This window comes from Triturus cristatus, chromosome 11, assembly GCF_964204655.1.
Source record: "Triturus cristatus chromosome 11, aTriCri1.1, whole genome shotgun sequence".
Lineage (NCBI taxonomy): Eukaryota > Metazoa > Chordata > Amphibia > Caudata > Salamandridae > Triturus > Triturus cristatus.
The window spans coordinates 125111382-125131968 of record NC_140594.1 but is presented as its reverse complement, the minus strand read 5'-3'; the positions used below and the strand labels follow the sequence as shown (position 1 = coordinate 125131968).

Sequence of the window (20587 nt, the reverse complement as noted above, 5' to 3'; positions counted from 1 at the left end):
GATAGGCAGTGTAACTTTACTTTTGTGAATCAGCCCTTGGGTTCTCACCACAATTATCAATCCTTCCCACTCCTCTTACACATACAGATACAGCATCCTCAGTGGCAAAGCTAAGCAGCCCGAGGCCATAATTCAAGAAAGGGCAAGGGGCCCGAAGTCCATAGTTTGGTAGTAGAAAACAGCTATAACTGGGGTGCAGAGGGCCCCTCGCACTCCTGGGTTCCTGTGCCCGTCCAACTGTAACACTACTGATAGGTACATCCCTGAACAATCTTGTGCTCGCAGACTGCCCTCTACAGTGCTCCACCTCATGTACTCGGTCGTCTCCCCTCCATCTCATCAGACCTCATTCTCCATTAAGGGCCATTTGATGACAAGCACAGCACTGCACAACATTCAATTGATGCCTCAATGTACAAAGATACAACTTGCAGTATGACAGCTTGACAGAACCTTAAACATAAGTGGAGATTAGTGCAGTGCAAGACTGTGATTGCGCCTATATTGTCAGGAACATTTGCGCGTAAAAGTGAGCCAACAGTGCTCTCCACACATGGCAGGCGTTACCTGTCTAGCATGGCACCCAGTTTCTTGGCCACGTGTGCTCGGAACTCGGGTGTGGTCTGGAGCTCGTTGCCATCCTGCTCATGCTCGTCGGCCTTAAATCTGTCAAGAGATGGGATAATTTCACAGTCGGACAGATGCATCAAAAGTTTGGTCCTCTCACCTACTTCTCATCTGGACTAGTACATACAACAACACATGCCAAGTCAAACCTTAAATGATGGGAGAGGATAGCCCACCCTTTATGCCACTGTTATCTATAGCTGGAGCCTTGGGAAGGTGGGCTGCACGATCAACAGCGCTAGCGTAAAGGTAATCTTTTTCCTTCTTTGGTAGACCACAGACTTCATAGTCAGCAGCTCCTCAAAACTAACTACCACCAATATCCCTTCTTTGAGACCTAAATAGTGGACAGTTTAATCGCTATAATATGTTATAAAAGCCTACAGCAAAACCTCTCACCTAGTGCAAAAGCCTGTAGTACTTATTCAGTGGTCTGTACTCACCTAGTGCTAGGCTGTGCGAGACTGCAAGTGGAACCATCCTTTACAGGGGCTGAAAAGGAAAAGAAATAAAGAAATTAAAAGTGAGCACACCATAGGATAAGATTACAGAGACACAGATGATAAACATGGTTTCCTCCACAAAGCAAATCCTAGTGTACATGTGATAAGTACCGAATATAACAACACATGAAGATCTGCTTTCCAGATGATAAAGAAATAAAATGATGAGTAATAAACAAAAGGAACGCTGACCTCCTGGAGAACTTCAACACTTGATAGTAAGATGTGATGCCCCTACTATCAGGCAACAGCGCTGCTGGGAGGCCTGCCTTGCCCTAGACAGACAAGTCAAAGCTGGCAGCAACCACTTTTGTAAATGACTTCACCTTCACCGCAACACAGTCACCAACATGTTGTTGCCTTCCACGTAACCCACCATAATATAGTCATTTTTACCCAGTGGTCATACAAGTTGTCAAGATTGGAACTGAAAGGCAATATCAACCTCTATTTAGCCACTGTCAAATTTCAAGGTTGCCAATTTCAAAAAGTACCACATCCACCATATTCTGAACTGATGCAGCGGAGGGTGAATTGGTGCAGCTTGCTCTGCAGTATATAGCACAGCTCACTGGTTCTTTAATTGAATGTCTCACGCCTGTCCATCACAACTCTTACTTAGTACACACTGGAGGAAAAGATAAGCTGCAGGCCAAAACTGATTACTGGCAAGCATGATGGTCGCTCTGTGAAGAGCTCCTCTCAACCAGCAGCGAATCGGTCTTTCTCCGCAACTCCCCAGGGCCATCCAACCCGGGTCAAGCTGGGCTGTGGTGGTGATCCAAAAAGCCATCACGAACATGCTGGTCCGGCGCAACTGATACCCCTGAGAGCCGGAATATTCATCTGGCCCATGGCGCCATTTTTCTCAGGGAGCAGTGACCGGTGGCGGCCTGAGCACCATAAAAGAGGATCAGCAGGTCATGTTGAGATTTGTCCGCGGTGCTGCTGGTTTGTTAATAGTCCCCGAGGAGCCCCTGGAGGGAGCGATGGGCCTGAGGAGCCGAAACTGTGGAGAGGTGAGGCCTGTTGGTCGCCAAGGCAGTCTGCTCTGGGGTGCTGCTGGAGGCGCCGGCGTTCTGTGGGGCCCAACCACAATTGGGGAGTGTTAGAAATGAGATTTCTGGTTGGCTAGGGCATGCGCCTAAGCCAGGCAGAAACCACCATCAGGTCAAAGGAGTTAACACTTAAGATAACCCCTGCTCACCCACTTGGTATCGCAGAGGCAATGTGTAAAGAGTTTGTGACAAACTCACACACACACACACACACACACACACACACACACACACGCAGACACACGCAGACACACTCACACTGACACACACACACTGACACACTGACACACACACACAAAATAGCCTTTGTATTATCCATAAAACACATTAGATCATACTCACATATATGCCCGTGCATCAGTGCACCAACGTACCCACTTTCAGAGGGTATACATTAGGCAAAAGCATTAGGTAGCAGTACTCAGCATAGCACCTTATGCAAGTTTCATAATCATCCGTGCACCTTAGTACACACTTGCCATAATCCACCTATTGTGAGCACCTCCAGCTCACCTTAGCCTCATGCAGACATATATCCCCCTTAGTGCGGGGATCACAAAGCCAAGTCAGGCACCCCCCAAGGGGCCACCTCTGCCACCTTGTTATGCAGTAACGGTGCTCCGGCCTCTTAGGCTACTGGACCATCTGCCCAGCTACTACCCGGCTATCACTTCCGATTGGGGCCTCTATGCTTCCATCTGAAACTGAGGAGCAGCAGCCTCCGTAACAACAGGGCCTCAAATGCAGCTGCCCGTGACCGCGCAGTGCAACTGCGGGAGCCCAGAGACTCACTACTACTGCAGTTCCTCACCGGGCCTTGGGGCACCAAAGCGACGACTCTCTCTTCGTGCTTACACGGAGCAAGGTCTCCGTCAACGTGGCTCTCCTTCCTTCCTGCAAGGCAGGGACAGGACCCGGAGCAAAGTCTCCAGTGGACTTTCCTCTCGAAAGGTGGCCCTGCCCTCAATAAAGGCTTGGCCACGAGCCCCTTTCCTCTTGCCTGGCTTCCGTTAACGGCTAGGTTGCTGGGCAATGCTTCCTGCGGCTTCTTGTCTAGCAGTCTCCGCCGCGGCTCCCTTTCACTGCTGGCCCCGCCCACAACCAGGCTTAGCCTCTGCCTGGCTTCCGGCAGCGGCGCGAGCTTAAAATGGAGACCGCTCACCACGTACGGAACTGCATCACGAGCACACGCCAGGTGCTCAAATATACCTGGCACAAAAGGAAACGTGAAGAGCTCCACGCACTCCACTGCCGCGGGGGCCCACACCTCTCCACAACCACAGAGGGAAATGACCCAGCGCTCTCTGCGGCCACAGGAGCACCCAGCCTGTCTCCACCCTGGAGACACCACACAGAGACTGGGCAGCGATCTTCTCGTGTCGGGCGCACTCCCCAGAGGCAAGGGCACTTAATTCTCCAAATGCAGGGTGAAACTCTAGTGTGTACCCTGCGCTGAGTCCAAGGTCACCCAGGGCAGAGCTGGGCACAGGCAGGCCAGCTCACAGGACCCTCCAGCAGAGTGGAAATCCTTCATGGTGGTTCCTCCTGGTGGCCAGCAGTCCTCTTCCTCCGGTTTCAAAGTAAAAGCACCTCACATGGGGTCACAGCCCCAATATTTATATTGTACAAGGTTTTTGCTCTTCCCACTGGCACAGTGCTCTGAGCCCAGTCCAAACCAGTTCTGGGGGGCACTTATGCATATCTTTTCAAGTGCACGACCACCTCTATTGTTAGTGTAGGCTCTGGCCCCAAACACACCACGGGGGGTTGAGTCATCATTGTGGAAGGCAGGCACAGCCCTATTCAGGTTCACGTGCTACTCCTCCCACCACTCCTAATGCAGATCAGGCCTATTCAGTCTAGAGCTGACTCACCCAGCCTCTCTGGAGCCACAGCACCTCCCCAGGCCCCAACTCCAAGGCCAGACAGTCAATACGCAACAGGCAGGCACAAAGACACATAGCACACAGATATGCCTACTTCTAAAAGTGGCATTTCTAAAATAGTGATAATAAATCCGCGAACACAAGTACGCAGCATTTATCGCCACTATTCCAAACATACCAAACTTGATCACGCTACCCCTCTCATGTCAGTAATTACCACTGAAGCACAGATCAGGGAATCCCCAATGCATTCCTGTGAGAGGGCAGCCTCACAGCAGTGAGAAACCAAATAGGCTTTTTGTCACTAACAGGACATGCCACACAGTTAAGGCCCATGTCCTACCGTTTACCTATACCGCACCCTGCCCATAGGGCTAGGTAGGGCCTACCTTAGGGGTGACTGACTGACATGTAGTAAAGGGGAGTCACAGACGTGGCAACCACTTTATGTGCCACGTCACAGCGGCAGTAAACTGCGCGCGCAGGCCCTGCAATGGCAGAGGCCGGAGACAGGTTTGAAAGGCCACTTTGGTGGGTGGCGCAAGCAGCACTGCAAGCCTACAAGTAGCATTTAATTTACTGGCCCTGGGTATATGAGATACCACTATACAAGGGAGTGATAGGTAAATTAAATACGCCAAACAGGTGTAGACCAATCTTACCAAGTTTACCATAGAGAGCACATGCACTTTAGCACTGAACAGCAGTGATAAAGTGCCCAGTCCTAAAACCACCAACAGCAGGTCAGAAAAAATACCGAGCTAAGATACGTGGTCTGGCGCTCGATCATTTGTAACTTGCCAGAGTGAGATGGTCACGCTTTTGGCGCGGTCTCTGCAGCCTTCTCTGGGGGAACTGACGGGCACGGGTCCTTCCGGGGGTGCTGGACTGGACTTCGTTGGCACTGGGGGTCACCTCCCCTACCCCCTCCCAGACATTGTGCCATTGCAGTTTCTGAAGGGCGCACTTTCTCTGAGGGGTACCGGAGGTAACTTTGGATTGAGCCCCACTTAGACTTGATCGATGCCTGAAGCCTAGAGGGGCATAACTACTACTTGCAGTTCTTATCCTTCCCTCTGGACGGCCAATCCTCCAGAGGATAGCTTTGTTGTGCGGGGGCCAGGGGGTTTTGCTCGGGGTCCCAGCCACCCTACTTTGGAAGCTTGGCCCAGATTATATCCGTGGGTTGGTGTGATACTCACATTTGGACAGGGGAGGTCCTCCCCTAAAAGCATTGGGGTCCCGGCAATGCTTCCTTCTGGTATCGTTGGCATGGCAAGAGATAAGACTACCACTACGGCCTCCCAGCAAAAGATAGGCAAATACACTAAACAACAGACCCCCACGGGATGGGGCTAGGAGTGGAGGGAGGAGCTCCTGTACCAGATGTAGACCTCGCCCATACTCAATGCCATTCAGGACCTCAAGGTCACTTTGGAAGGCAAGATGGGTGGAACTTAAGGTGGACCTTGTACTGATCAGACAGGACTTAATGCAACACCATGCACAGGGTGACAGAGGTGGAAAGTAGGGTTTCGGAGGCCGAAGATACAGTCAAATTGTATGGGGAATGCTTGGCCACCCTGGCCACCCTGCAATGTCTGGTGAGCCAACTGGAGGCCCGTGCCGAGGATGCGGGGAGAGGTCTTGCAGGAATAATCTCCGCATGGTAGGCATACCGGAGGGGGCAGAGGGATCTGCGCCAACAGGATTCATGTGGGACTGGTTGAACAGCTGGGTACCGAAGCACTGATCGCCAGGCCATCGGTCGGTGCACAGCTCAGACCGTTCATTGTGCGCATACTCAACTTCTTGGACAGTTATGCAGTCCTCAGGGCAGCCCGCAAGGCTGGCCATTTGAGTCTTCAATCTTCTCCAGTGATGATCTTCCAGGACTGTACTCTGAAAGTACAACAGCATCGTCGGTCCTTTCAGGAAGCCAAGCAAAATTAGAAAGCCATGGGACCTAAGTATATGCTCTTGTTCCTGGCCCACTTGAAGGTACTCTATCAAGATACGAGCCTTTTCTCTGATTTACCTGGGGCAGTATGGGACTGGGTAGAGGAGAGACCTCTGTGACGCCCAGCAGCTAATTAATCTCCTGAGATAGGGAGGGATGGGCCTGGAAAGATGCTGGAGGCCCAACACGAGAATAGCGTAGGGCCTTGCGAAAACACTTGAGGAAAGGGGGTCGCAGGGCCCTTTCGCTGGGTCCTGAAAGTGCAGTAGCTGGAGAAGACTTGCCTGCTGTGGGGGAGGACCACTTGACGCTACGTGCTTGGACATCCCCCTGCAGGCGGCTCCTGGTATACCGTGATGCTCTCTGGGGGTACTGTTTGGGAGTGATGCACACATGTTTTTACTGCTCGGTTTTGCTGTTCTTCTTCTGTACCACCTTTGGCAAGGACCCTTATACCCTTCTTGAGTTGTTTAGTTCTTTTTGGGGGGTTGATTTGGGCAGCAGGGATAATATGCATCATACAACAGCCCTACTGGCTTCAGTCCCTAGTCGCAGCATGACAGGTACTTGCAGTTCACAAAGAATGGGGGGGGGGGATTTTGTTAGGGGAGATACTGGGGTGTTTTTGATTGTTTCCCTTTCATGTGCAGATGTTGAACGCTGTTGTAGGCAGGACGCACATGATCCTTGGGCACGACACACTGACACGCATGAGCCATGGCTGACTAATTCTCAGAAGGGCCCTACACAGGTTCCGGGTCCATTGGTTAGGGCGCGTAGCCCTTTGGCAGTCTCCAGGGTATGGCATGATGGATTGGGCTGTTATGCTACAGTATCCAGTGTTCTCCACGGGTGCCCGTGCTCCCCTCCCCTCCACTCCATTGCCCTCCGCCCCCCAGATTTCTTGGTTAAACTGAAGGACATTATACGGGAAATGCCAGATGTGCCATGGCTAATTGTTTGGGACTTCAATCAGGTGTGCTACGTGAGCCTTGACCATTCTTTGACTTCCGTGAGGACAATGTTCCCTCTAGTATTTTGCACGTGCGCACCTTACACAGAAGATAGGTCGTGAACCCACTACCCTTGCAGCCTTTGCGCATATCTGGAATCTAATAGACAATAGAGGGCACACCATCCTGGGGATAGAGGATTCACCTTCACCTTCTACTCAGAGTCACATTGCTCATTCTCCTGATTAAACTACTTTTGCATGAAGGCTAGGAGAGCCACAGGGTAGGGTGACCAGATTCTCAAAACAAACAAGCATTGGCATAACCAATAGGTCTCGCCTTTGCGACCTTATAAGTGTTTAGCCATGCAACAGTTGCATAACTAAATACTTATAAGGTCCCAAAAGCAAGACCTATTGGCTATGGCAAGGGGCCGTGCGGCCGGAAAAGTGATCGCGATCAAACATCAAAGCGGCCGTGGGGCCGCGAAAGTGAAAGTAATCACGGTCAAGCGCGGCGCGCGCGCCCGCGCACATGCACTGTAGCTCTAGGCTGGCCTGGTAGCACTTTTTGGAGCCCTCTCAATAAGTCTCGCCAGACCAGCACATGCACTGGGTCAGGCGAGACCTAAAAAACGGGACAGGTCATAGACATAAAAGTAGGCCTGTAGTTTACAGTAACCGTGGACATAATAGTAGGACTATTAGACAGCTGTCATTGACATAGAAAAGGGACAACAATGACAAAAGGATCCTGCTGGGGCAGCTCTGATGCGGAGCCAGGGTCCCGACGGTGCAGGTAGGGCTGGGGAAGCGTCATGCAGGTTGGTTTCACTTTTCACTGCTGCTGGATTCTGCTGCAGTCCCTTGCTGCTTTGAAGGGCAGAGCAGGGTCACTTAAAATACTGTTACTCGTCGTATCTTCCTACTGACATCCCAACCTTCACCTCACTAACAAGATTTGTAGACACAATCTTCTCTTTTCTATGCCCGTGAATCCCTACCCAATGGCGCGCGCAGTTCTGGTGTGATGGAAGCCCCGGAGGGCAGTGGCGTTGCGTTGTAGAAAGAGAAGGGAAATCCAGAGAGAAAAAGTCTCTCTTTAAAGGATTTTCCTTCTCGCTACAATGCTCACCTAAGTAATATCACGCCTTAACAAGCAGTGCAAACAGCATGCACACATCTATTTTACTCCAGTACACATGCTCAACCGAGACACTAGTAGAAAAACTGGACATTTCTATGTTTAACCAGGGCACTGCAGAAAAACCGGGACATTTCTTTGATTTGGAAGAAAGTGTCGGGAAACTTCTCCAAAAACCAGGACCGTCCGTGGAAAACCGTGACGTCTGGTCACCCCACCACAGGGTCATGACTGGTTGTTGGCCCGGGGAGTCTCCCAGTGATGATGGGTTTGGTTTCGGACCCGGGGAGGGTGGGGTCGCGATGGCGCTTGGACCACTGGTACCTGCAAAAGGACGATTTCAGGGAGATGTGCCAAAACACATGCCAGCAATTCCCTTGCTGACAACAGGGGTTCTGTATCTTCCCACATTACACTTTGAAAAGCTTAGGAAGCAACGGGAGAGGGAGAGAGAGGGGGAGATGTGAGAAGTTGGCCTGGTATATGCTGTCCACTAATTAAAGTGGGCACCTTGTACCAGTCCAAACAACCCTTATTGATGATTAGGTTATAGACAACCTTTATAGAAAGCTATCCTAGTGGTAGCTGTGGAGAGCAGCCTTCAGGCTAAGTCTCGAAGGAATGTAAGGCAGCTTGTTTTACCAGATCAGAACCTCCTGAATGACCAAATGAAAGGAGACCACACAAGAGATATATAAAATATATGTATTTATTACTAAACACCCTCTACTAACCTCTTTATGCGATTAGAGCACAACGCACACAATATTAAATCAATAGAATGATAGTAAATAGCACAATATACAGCGGGCTCCAGGGGGAGACCGAACCATGTACTAAGAAAGTGATATAACAACCACCAGTTCACTAGACACAGTGCCTAGAGCACATAGAATCGCTGGGACCCCAAGGAACCACCCAAGGTAGTGACAAAGGGAACCCACGGAGGACGGGTGCAGTGTGAGAACACAGAAGCGAGCTCCGTACAACTCTATGGGAAAGTCGCTGATGGAAAATTTTAGGACACTTCGGAGAGGACTTCAAGCAAACCCTTTGGAACATAGAAGATTCTAACGCCAGCACCCCTGTGAGTACCAAGGTACCCATGTTACCTATCCCAGATGAGCCGGGTGCATAGGGGTCAAGTGGTGTCGGAAACCCTAGTCGTTTTCAATGGCGTGATGCGAAGTGCTGCTGCCGGGAAGATGAAAAGTGTCCTGTGGAATCCAAGCCTGGATCGTAGGTGAGAAGAACCTGGAAGCAGAAGGGACAGAGTCTGGGTCACTTCAGAGTGAACAGGGGCACGACAGACGAATGCCCACCGATTTCGGGTGCTTCAGATGTGAAGATGGGATGCTTGACTTTGCAGCCACGGGTACCAGGAGACGTCGACCAAAGTCCGGAGGTGGGCTGTCCCACGAAGGATGTTGAGTGCTGGCGGGGTCAGTTTCCGGATTGAACACCAACAAGCCTTGGCAACTGCACCCCACGCGGTCAGAGGAAACAAGCTACGGTGAGGACCAGCAAGGTCCTGGGGACTCTCCAAGCAATGGAGAGTCAAGGCACGTCTGGAGCAACCAGGAAAGCTCAAGGAAAGTCAAAGTTACCTTCACGGGGGGCGTGGCTTAGCCGGCTGCAAGATGGCCACACCCCGAGTGGGCTCTGCCAGCCAAGCCGTTCAATCCGCCACGATCGTGCGGACTCCGGTGGAGGTGACCCTCCACCATTCTTACTTTCTGCATCCAGGGGCACCGTTCGATCCCCCGGCGGGCGCTCGCCACCAGCGCCACATCGAGTTCTGCTGCCCTTCCGGGCGTGGCTGCTCGCCGTCCAGCCGTCTCTTCATCCCGGTGGGTCGCGATGCTGCTGGGGTGATCCGCGGTTGGGTTGGGGGCACGTGCACCGCACCGCAGGGACCGGGCCTTTCCTCCCGCTGTCGGGTGCTATCTGGTGCCCTAAGAGCCCATCGCCTCTTGCTGCCTCATTTGGGCCCGCGACGTGGGCGGCACGCTCCCCCGCTTCCCTTGCCCCCACGGGCGCAGGCCTACCCCAGCGCTCCTGCTGATCTGCCGCGATGGTTGGGGGCTTCACGGAAGTCCTGTCGGTTGCGGAGTGAGAGGCCCACCACTGCCGCCCTGCACGCCAGGCTCATCACACCAGCACCCACCCGCCTTTGAGGTTCGCTGACCTGATTTGTGGCCCTTATTCACCTGCCGCTGAGAGTGGCGGTGCCCACAAACCCTTCACAGCTTCTTCATCACCGGAAGGCACGTCTGCTGTGCTGGTGCCCGGAGCGGCGTTGGCCTCTGTGGGGACCCTATCCTTGCCAGCCTGCGACTTGAGACAGCCTCTCTTTTGCCTCACCTTCCTGCCTTCGGCCCCACTTGGCTCCTCTGCCCAGCGTGCTGCAGGCGCCTGTTACCGTCTTTTCGAACTCTAACCCCACTTGCGTGGCCCAGCACCTCACCACCTCCCACCCAGATCTGCATGACTGCGTTGGGGCCTGGTCGGAAGCTGCCTTCCTGCTCTGGCCCTGACCTTGCTGGCCTGTGTCGCCTGGTCAGCGCCCTGCCTGCATCAGCCTCTCTCTTGGGACCTGTGCCTGCCGCACTGTCCAACACGCCGTCCACGGCCATAATCCCTCTCACTGTCTCCTGCCTCTCCGCCTCTAGATCGTCGGTGGTTCCAGTGGTGCGCTTGTGTGGGCACTGCGGCCCTGCCATGAGGAAGGCTGACCCCATCAACCCAAACTGGCCTTCGACCAGTGCAGGCAAACGCGACAAGATGGAGCTGCCTTGGACACGGGCGAGCCCGCCGCCCAGACTGAAGTTGGCCCGGCCCAAGAGGACGCCCTAAAAGCCATCATGTTAGACGTGAAAGCTACCGTGACTGGCATTGCCACTCAGCTCGACCAACTGTACACCCGTCTGGATACGGTCAAAGCCAGGGTTGACTCGTATGACACACAGCTGACTTGCTGGAGGCAAGAGTATCTGATGTTGAAAACGCCGCGACCCAAGACCACCATAAACTACTCGAAATGGACAAAGATCTAGAACTGATAAATAACAAGAACGAGGATTTGGAGGCGCGCTCCCGTAGGAGCGACCTCCGCATTACGGGCGCGCCCGAATCCTCCAACATCTCCAATATGGAAGACTTTGTTGAGCAACTCATTCGGGACCTATTTGGCGATGTTCTTTACCCTGTCTTCATCGTTGAGCGTGCCCACCGCTCTCTGGGTCCTCGGCCCGCTCCTGGCCTGCCTGCCCGTCCAATAATCGCAAAATTACTAAATTTTAGGGACCGTGATGCTGTTCTCCGCGTAGCCAGGGAGAAGGGTGAAATGCGCCATCAGGGGAACTCTCTTGCCTTTTATCCTGATTACACGATGGTGGTGCAGGCTGCACGTCGCGAGTTCCTCCCGGCCAAGCGACTGCTTCAGAAACATGACATGTCCTATTCCTTGGCTTACCCGGCTAAGCTGCGAGCCAAACAAGGCTCCCAAGTGCACGTCTTCACGGAGCGGAAGGCAGCACTGAAGCCGCAATGATCGTCACCATCCAGTTCCTAGGCAGCTGCCGATGGCAATTTGAGCGACAATGACTGATTATTGCCTCTACTATTGGGTTCTTGTTCGTGCTCTCTGACACGATGTTATCTGCCCTTGCAAGATTATCACCTGGTCGCGAGGGCACGTGTGCGACGGGCTCGTGGGGCTGCTGGTCCTGTTTAGACCTCTGGATCACCACTCAGGATGTCTTTGCGTGGGTCACCTCCTTGGGACACATGGCACGCACCCTCTCTGACCATGCTCCCGTGCGGCTTGGTATGCAACTCCCGCACTCCCAGCGGTGTGCGTTTGCCTGGCGGTAGCCTCCCCAATGCCCTTCGGGATTCGGTATTTTGCGACAAGATCCAAACGGCAATCACAAATTATTTTGACCTCAACGTTCGCTCCGTCGATTTCCCTTCCATGCTTTGGGAGGGTTTTAAGGCAGTGATCCGGGGCGAATGCATCTCCAAGCAATCGGGCTTACTGCACTCTATTCATGGTGCTCTTGCGAGATTGGAGGGGGAGATCAAGGCTCTGAACTCCTTGCAATCTCTGGACCCTAGCCCCAACACCCTGGCACAGCTTAGGGGTAAACTCACTGATTTCAATGGCGAGGCCAATAGAGAGCTCTCATTTCTGGGCAGGGAGGCAAGGGCACGTCGCTCCCGTGAGGGGGATCGCCCTGGCAAGACTCTTGCCAATCTCCTACTGCGTTACAACAAACAAATGATGGACGGAATGCTGACAATGCATACATTCTCCCCCAGTCAAGAGATCTGGGTTAAATCCATCGTTCTTTTGCCCACTACACCACCCCAGTTTAGACATGGCCATATGCAAATCAGTCTTGACCCTGTGCCTCATGGGAACAGTCCAGCCCGAACTGCCAAGCCATGTCTTCCCTGGACCGGAATCAAGCATCCTAGGACCGGTTTCTGGCTATCAGCCGTCATCAGCCAGGATAGCTTGACTCCAGTGGCGTAGTGAGCACGGGTCCCACGTCTGGGAATACCCATCCCACTTAGGGCGAAAAGCGTTACAACAAACAAATGATGGACGGAATGCTGACAATGCATACATTCTCCCCCAGTCAAGAGATCTGGGTTAAATCCATCGTTCTTTTGCCCACTACACCACCCCAGTTTAGACATGGCCATATGCAAATCAGTCTTGACCCTGTGCCTCATGGGAACAGTCCAGCCCGAACTGCCAAGCCATGTCTTCCCTGGACCGGAATCAAGCATCCTAGGACCGGTTTCTGGCTATCAGCCGTCATCAGCCAGGATAGCTTGACTCCAGTGGCGTAGTGAGCACGGGTCCCACGTCTGGGAATACCCATCCCACTTAGGGCGAAAAGCGTTACAACAAACAAATGATGGACGGAATGCTGACAATGCATACATTCTCCCCCAGTCAAGAGATCTGGGTTAAATCCATCGTTCTTTTGCCCACTACACCACCCCAGTTTAGACATGGCCATATGCAAATCAGTCTTGACCCTGTGCCTCATGGGAACAGTCCAGCCCGAACTGCCAAGCCATGTCTTCCCTGGACCGGAATCAAGCATCCTAGGACCGGTTTCTGGCTATCAGCCGTCATCAGCCAGGATAGCTTGACTCCAGTGGCGTAGTGAGCACGGGTCCCACGTCTGGGAATACCCATCCCACTTAGGGCGAAAAGCGTTACAACAAACAAATGATGGACGGAATGCTGACAATGCATACATTCTCCCCCAGTCAAGAGATCTGGGTTAAATCCATCGTTCTTTTGCCCACTACACCACCCCAGTTTAGACATGGCCATATGCAAATCAGTCTTGACCCTGTGCCTCATGGGAACAGTCCAGCCCGAACTGCCAAGCCATGTCTTCCCTGGACCGGAATCAAGCATCCTAGGACCGGTTTCTGGCTATCAGCCGTCATCAGCCAGGATAGCTTGACTCCAGTGGCGTAGTGAGCACGGGTCCCACGTCTGGGAATACCCATCCCACTTAGGGCGAAAAGCGTTACAACAAACAAATGATGGACGGAATGCTGACAATGCATACATTCTCCCCCAGTCAAGAGATCTGGGTTAAATCCATCGTTCTTTTGCCCACTACACCACCCCAGTTTAGACATGGCCATATGCAAATCAGTCTTGACCCTGTGCCTCATGGGAACAGTCCAGCCCGAACTGCCAAGCCATGTCTTCCCTGGACCGGAATCAAGCATCCTAGGACCGGTTTCTGGCTATCAGCCGTCATCAGCCAGGATAGCTTGACTCCAGTGGCGTAGTGAGCACGGGTCCCACGTCTGGGAATACCCATCCCACTTAGGGCGAAAAGCGTTACAACAAACAAATGATGGACGGAATGCTGACAATGCATACATTCTCCCCCAGTCAAGAGATCTGGGTTAAATCCATCGTTCTTTTGCCCACTACACCACCCCAGTTTAGACATGGCCATATGCAAATCAGTCTTGACCCTGTGCCTCATGGGAACAGTCCAGCCCGAACTGCCAAGCCATGTCTTCCCTGGACCGGAATCAAGCATCCTAGGACCGGTTTCTGGCTATCAGCCGTCATCAGCCAGGATAGCTTGACTCCAGTGGCGTAGTGAGCACGGGTCCCACGTCTGGGAATACCCATCCCACTTAGGGCGAAAAGCGTTACAACAAACAAATGATGGACGGAATGCTGACAATGCATACATTCTCCCCCAGTCAAGAGATCTGGGTTAAATCCATCGTTCTTTTGCCCACTACACCACCCCAGTTTAGACATGGCCATATGCAAATCAGTCTTGACCCTGTGCCTCATGGGAACAGTCCAGCCCGAACTGCCAAGCCATGTCTTCCCTGGACCGGAATCAAGCATCCTAGGACCGGTTTCTGGCTATCAGCCGTCATCAGCCAGGATAGCTTGACTCCAGTGGCGTAGTGAGCACGGGTCCCACGTCTGGGAATACCCATCCCACTTAGGGCGAAAAGCGTTACAACAAACAAATGATGGACGGAATGCTGACAATGCATACATTCTCCCCCAGTCAAGAGATCTGGGTTAAATCCATCGTTCTTTTGCCCACTACACCACCCCAGTTTAGACATGGCCATATGCAAATCAGTCTTGACCCTGTGCCTCATGGGAACAGTCCAGCCCGAACTGCCAAGCCATGTCTTCCCTGGACCGGAATCAAGCATCCTAGGACCGGTTTCTGGCTATCAGCCGTCATCAGCCAGGATAGCTTGACTCCAGTGGCGTAGTGAGCACGGGTCCCACGTCTGGGAATACCCATCCCACTTAGGGCGAAAAGCGTTACAACAAACAAATGATGGACGGAATGCTGACAATGCATACATTCTCCCCCAGTCAAGAGATCTGGGTTAAATCCATCGTTCTTTTGCCCACTACACCACCCCAGTTTAGACATGGCCATATGCAAATCAGTCTTGACCCTGTGCCTCATGGGAACAGTCCAGCCCGAACTGCCAAGCCATGTCTTCCCTGGACCGGAATCAAGCATCCTAGGACCGGTTTCTGGCTATCAGCCGTCATCAGCCAGGATAGCTTGACTCCAGTGGCGTAGTGAGCACGGGTCCCACGTCTGGGAATACCCATCCCACTTAGGGCGAAAAGCGTTACAACAAACAAATGATGGACGGAATGCTGACAATGCATACATTCTCCCCCAGTCAAGAGATCTGGGTTAAATCCATCGTTCTTTTGCCCACTACACCACCCCAGTTTAGACATGGCCATATGCAAATCAGTCTTGACCCTGTGCCTCATGGGAACAGTCCAGCCCGAACTGCCAAGCCATGTCTTCCCTGGACCGGAATCAAGCATCCTAGGACCGGTTTCTGGCTATCAGCCGTCATCAGCCAGGATAGCTTGACTCCAGTGGCGTAGTGAGCACGGGTGCCACGTCTGGGAATACCCATCCCACTTAGGGCGAAAAGCGTTACAACAAACAAATGATGGACGGAATGCTGACAATGCATACATTCTCCCCCAGTCAAGAGATCTGGGTTAAATCCATCGTTCTTTTGCCCACTACACCACCCCAGTTTAGACATGGCCATATGCAAATCAGTCTTGACCCTGTGCCTCATGGGAACAGTCCAGCCCGAACTGCCAAGCCATGTCTTCCCTGGACCGGAATCAAGCATCCTAGGACCGGTTTCTGGCTATCAGCCGTCATCAGCCAGGATAGCTTGACTCCAGTGGCGTAGTGAGCACGGGTCCCACGTCTGGGAATACCCATCCCACTTAGGGCGAAAAGCGTTACAACAAACAAATGATGGACGGAATGCTGACAATGCATACATTCTCCCCCAGTCAAGAGATCTGGGTTAAATCCATCGTTCTTTTGCCCACTACACCACCCCAGTTTAGACATGGCCATGTACCGCTTTGTTCGCCATAAGTTGGCAGGGTATGCTCAGACGTGAGTCCCTTGCTCACTTTGCCACTGGATTCAAGCAAGCCTGGCTGAAGACGGCTGAAATGCCAGAAACCGGTCCTAGGAAGCTTGTTTCCGGTCCAGGGAAGGCATGGCTTGGCAGTTCGGGCTGGACTGTTCCCATGAGGGACAGGGTCAGACTGATTTGCATATGGTCATGTCTGAACTGGGGTGGCAGAGTGGGCTAAAGAACGGTGATGGATCAAACCCGGATCTGTTGACTGGGTGTGAGTGTTTGATTGGTTCTGATGCTCCGTCCATCACCACCCCCTTTTGTACCGCTTTGTTCGCCATAAGTTGGCAGGGTATGCTCAGACGTGAGTCCCTTGCTCACTTTGCCACTGGATTCAAGCAAGCCTGGCTGAAGACGGCTGAAATGCCAGAAACCGGTCCTAGGAAGCTTGCTTCCGGTCCAGGGAAGGCATGGCTTGGCAGTTCGGGCTGGACTGTTCCCATGAGGGACAGGGTCAGACTGATTTGCATATGGTCATGTCTGAACTGGGGTGGCAGAGTGGGCTAAAGAACGGTGATGGATCAAACCCGGATCTGTTGACTGGGTGTGAGTGTTTGATTGGTTCTGATGCTCCGTCCATCACCACCCCCTTTTGTACCGCTTTGTTCGCCATAAGTTGGCAGGGTATGCTCAGACGTGAGTCCCTTGCTCACTTTGCCACTGGATTCAAGCAAGCTTGGCTGAAGATGGCTGAAATGCCAGAAACCGGTCCTAGGAAGCTTGTTTCCGGTCCAGGGAAGGCATGGCTTGGCAGTTCGGGCTGGACTGTTCCCATGAGGGACAGGGTCAGACTGATTTGCATATGGTCATGTCTGAACTGGGGTGGCAGAGTGGGCTAAAGAACGGTGATGGATCAAACCCGGATCTGTTGACTGGGTGTGAGTGTTTGATTGGTTCTGATGCTCCGTCCATCACCACCCCCTTTTGTACCGCTTTAATCTCCTACTGCAGCTCATGCTGCCTTCTATATCGCCGTGCTCCAGGATGGAGGCCCGGAAAATCAGACCTCTCCCAAAGAGGTGGTGGCCAGATTCACCGCCTTTTACTCTCAACCGCTGGAGTTGTGCCCCCGCGCGACATCCTTGATCAATACTTCGATACTCTTCAGCTCCTATGGCTGGGTAACGGCCACCGGGAATACCTCGACGAGTAATTTCTCCAAGGAGATTCTGGCTGCTATTAATGGCCTACCAGGCAACAAAGCTCCCGGCTCCGACGGCCTGCCAGCGTCCTTTTACAAGACTTTCGTGCCCCTCCTGGTTCCACACCTTGCCGGTATGTACAACAAATCTTTTGAGTGTGGCCATTTTCCTCCTTCGCTCCGTGAGGCCCTATTAACACTCACCCTGAAGCCAGACAAACCCCCAGAGCTCCGTGACTCCTATCGCCCTCTGTCTCTCATCAACACCGATAAAAAGATATTTGCCAAATTGCTAGCCTTCCGCCTACTCCCCTCATGCCCCTGATAGATCACCCAGACCAGTCTGGCTTCATCCCCCGCTGCGCCACTACGCACAATCTCCGGACTATATTCGCCGTTCTCCATCAAATTAACCCCGCTATACCGGCCGTGGCTGCCCTTTTGGATGCCACCAAAGCTTTTGATAATCTTGAGCGGCCATTGCTCTTTTACCTTTTCCCTCGCTTAGGCTTTAGCCCGTTTTTTCTGCGCAAAGTCCAGCTTCTTTACACTCTCCCCACTTCTCACCTTCAGCTCACCGGTCAGATCACAGAGCCCATCACCGTCGCAAGGGGCACAAGGCAAGGGTGCCCGCTTTCACCCATGCTATTCGCTATTGCTATGGAGCCCCTTGCCACCAGGCTCAGGCAACATCACACCCAGAGTCGTCTCGGCTTCGCGGCTCGTGCCTTGGTTGGCTCCATGTATGCAGAAAACATCACACTCTACGTCTGCCCTCCCCAGGAGACTCTCGGCTCCATGGTCCGCGAGGTGGTGCGCTTCGGAAGTCTGTCTGGCATCCAGGTCAACTGGGGTAAGTCCGTTCTTTTTTCCCTCACGGACGCCACTGTCCCCTTCACTCCGGACTACCCGTTTGTTTGGGCATCGAGACCCACTAAATATCTGGGCATTTGGCTCAGCAGGGATGTGGACGAACTTTGGAAGGCGAATTTCAGCCGGGCAGTGGACTGGTTGGAGACCAAGATTCACCTCTGGCGACGATTGCCCCTGTCCCTGGCGGGACGCATCACCATCGCCAAAATGGTGGTGCTTCCGAAGTTTCTGTACTTATTCTTGAACATCCTCATCCCCCTCACGGCTCACCTTTTTCGCAGACTCCGCTCACGTATAATCATCCTTGTCTGGGCCGGGCGCCAGCCCAGTATCGCTTACAACATTCTCACACTGCCCTTATCGCAAGGGGGACTGGGTGCCCCAGACTTCAAACCATATGCCCTCAGCGCCCAAGCCAGCTTCCTTCCCTTCTGGTTGCACCCAATGCCTTTTCAACCTCACGTTGTGGTGGAGGCTGACCTCGCTGCCCCCTAGCCGCTCCCGACTGCTCTCTTTGCCCCTGTAAACCCCCCGCGTGGCAAAATAGACACGGTGGAGACCTTGCGCTGGGCCTGGGACGGCCTCAGGAGATGCTCTAGCATGCTAATGCCATGCCCATTGCACCCAAACTGGCATTCCCCCATCTGCAGACTGCCGAAATGGTTAAGCGCGCAACTCACCTGGGGCTAGCCATGGTGTCGGACCTTTATCCTGATAATACCGTCTTCACCCTTGCTGCCGAGTCCGGCCCCATGGACATGCTGCTGCCTGGAGTGAAGACTTGAGCACCGATCTCTCTCAGGAGGTCTGGCTGTACTGTTGCAATCAGACTAAATGACTGTCCCCCAATTACAGCCTGTGATTAATACATTTTAAATACCGGCATAGATTATACCGCTCTCCTGTCATGCTGCACACAATGGGCCTCATTCCCAGCAACAGACGTCTGCGATGCTCCGCTCCCGACTTTTCCCACCTAGCCTGGCTCTGCCCAAAGGTCTTTGCCTACTGGCGCGATGTGTGCACCGCTATCACGGAGATCACTTCCACGCCCGTCACGTCAGACGCACTGCTCGGCCTCTCCGGCTTTGTGAAATACTGTCCAGATGCCTCCCGCAAGCTGACCGCCATGCTGCTCGTTCTTGCACGGCGTAGGGTCTCAATGCACTAGGGACGAAGGTATGCGCCCAAAGTCGCGCTTGGCTCGAAGACGCTGCACGTTGTCAGACACTTTTGTCCGAATTCTGGGACCTGGTGCCAGCAACCAGCCGTCTGATTGACATTTGGGGTCCCCGGTCCCCTTGTTTCTTACCTCCAACGCCAGAGCGCCTTACCCTCTGCAGCCTCTCCCGCACCCTCCGCTGGCGACGGCTGCCGGAGATGGCTCATGATGTGCAGGCCCTTGTCCTTTGTCCAGTTTGACGCCAGAGCAGGAGCAAATAGCTCCTGCGACCGGTTTGAACTGGACTATGCACAGGGACACCAAATATGCCCCCAGTGCCGACTTTCAAACACTCTCAGAGTGCACCCACCCAGCCCCAATACACTAAATCCTGTCTGGGAGATGGTCACACCTCCCTTAGACAGGAAACCTATTGTCAAGCCTTCCCCTGCTCGAGCTCAGCTGTCACCAAACACGACAGGGTTTCTAAGCAGCCATTTTAAAGTTAGCATTTTCCGCGAGGTTATAATGCACTTAAATATATATGGTTGGCTACATCACAAACAACCCCGGAAAATAGGTTCCGAAGGCTGCAGAGGGGATCTGCTCATGCAGGGGCACCCTCTCACATAAAACCCAGCACTCTGCCTTCAGGATTGGTAAGGCCTGCCATAGGGGTGACTGATAGGTTTATATGTGCAGTGATTTAGAATAGATATAGTGAACCTATATCCAAGTAAGGGGCGCATGCATCACCTTACACAGGTTGCAGTAGCAGACCTGTGGTGTCAGTTTCAATGGTCTCTCAGGGGTGGCATAATACATGCTGCAGCCCCTGGGAGGCCTCTGGGGTACCCATGCCTTGGGTACATGGTGTACCATATACTAGGGACTGATAAGGGTACCCCGGTATCCAATCTGAAGTGTACCTTAAGTACATGGAATCAATTTAGGGAGAAAGCAGATAAACTGGGGTCCTGATTAGCAGGATCCCAGTCAGACTATTCGAAAACCAGCAAAACACAAGGAAATAAGTGGCGGTAACCATGTAGTCAGATTCCACCTTCCTACAGGAGAGGGAGAGAGAGACAGAGAGAGAGACGGGGACCTTGAGGATCGTATACTTAACTTCGAGTCAGTACACAACGTCACAGTGGGAATCTCTTTTACGGGACTCGCTACAAACCCAGACTTTGCTCCTCTAGGAGCTTAAGCAGGAGGCAAGAGCGGCATGGCTGGCCACCCGCAGTAGAGTCTATCAATGGGGC

At 52.9% G+C, this 20587-nt stretch overlaps 1 protein-coding gene across 1 annotated transcript in view; it reads right to left on the bottom strand.

Annotated features, from left to right (window-relative positions):
* Window positions 1–20587, bottom strand: part of C11H12orf43 (chromosome 11 C12orf43 homolog) — a 79250-nt gene that overhangs the window by 14610 nt on the left and 44053 nt on the right. The window contains 2 exon segments of the mRNA XM_085636092.1: window positions 568–666; window positions 1071–1119. Of these exon segments, the coding sequence (XP_085492218.1) occupies window positions 568–666; window positions 1071–1119 (148 nt within the window).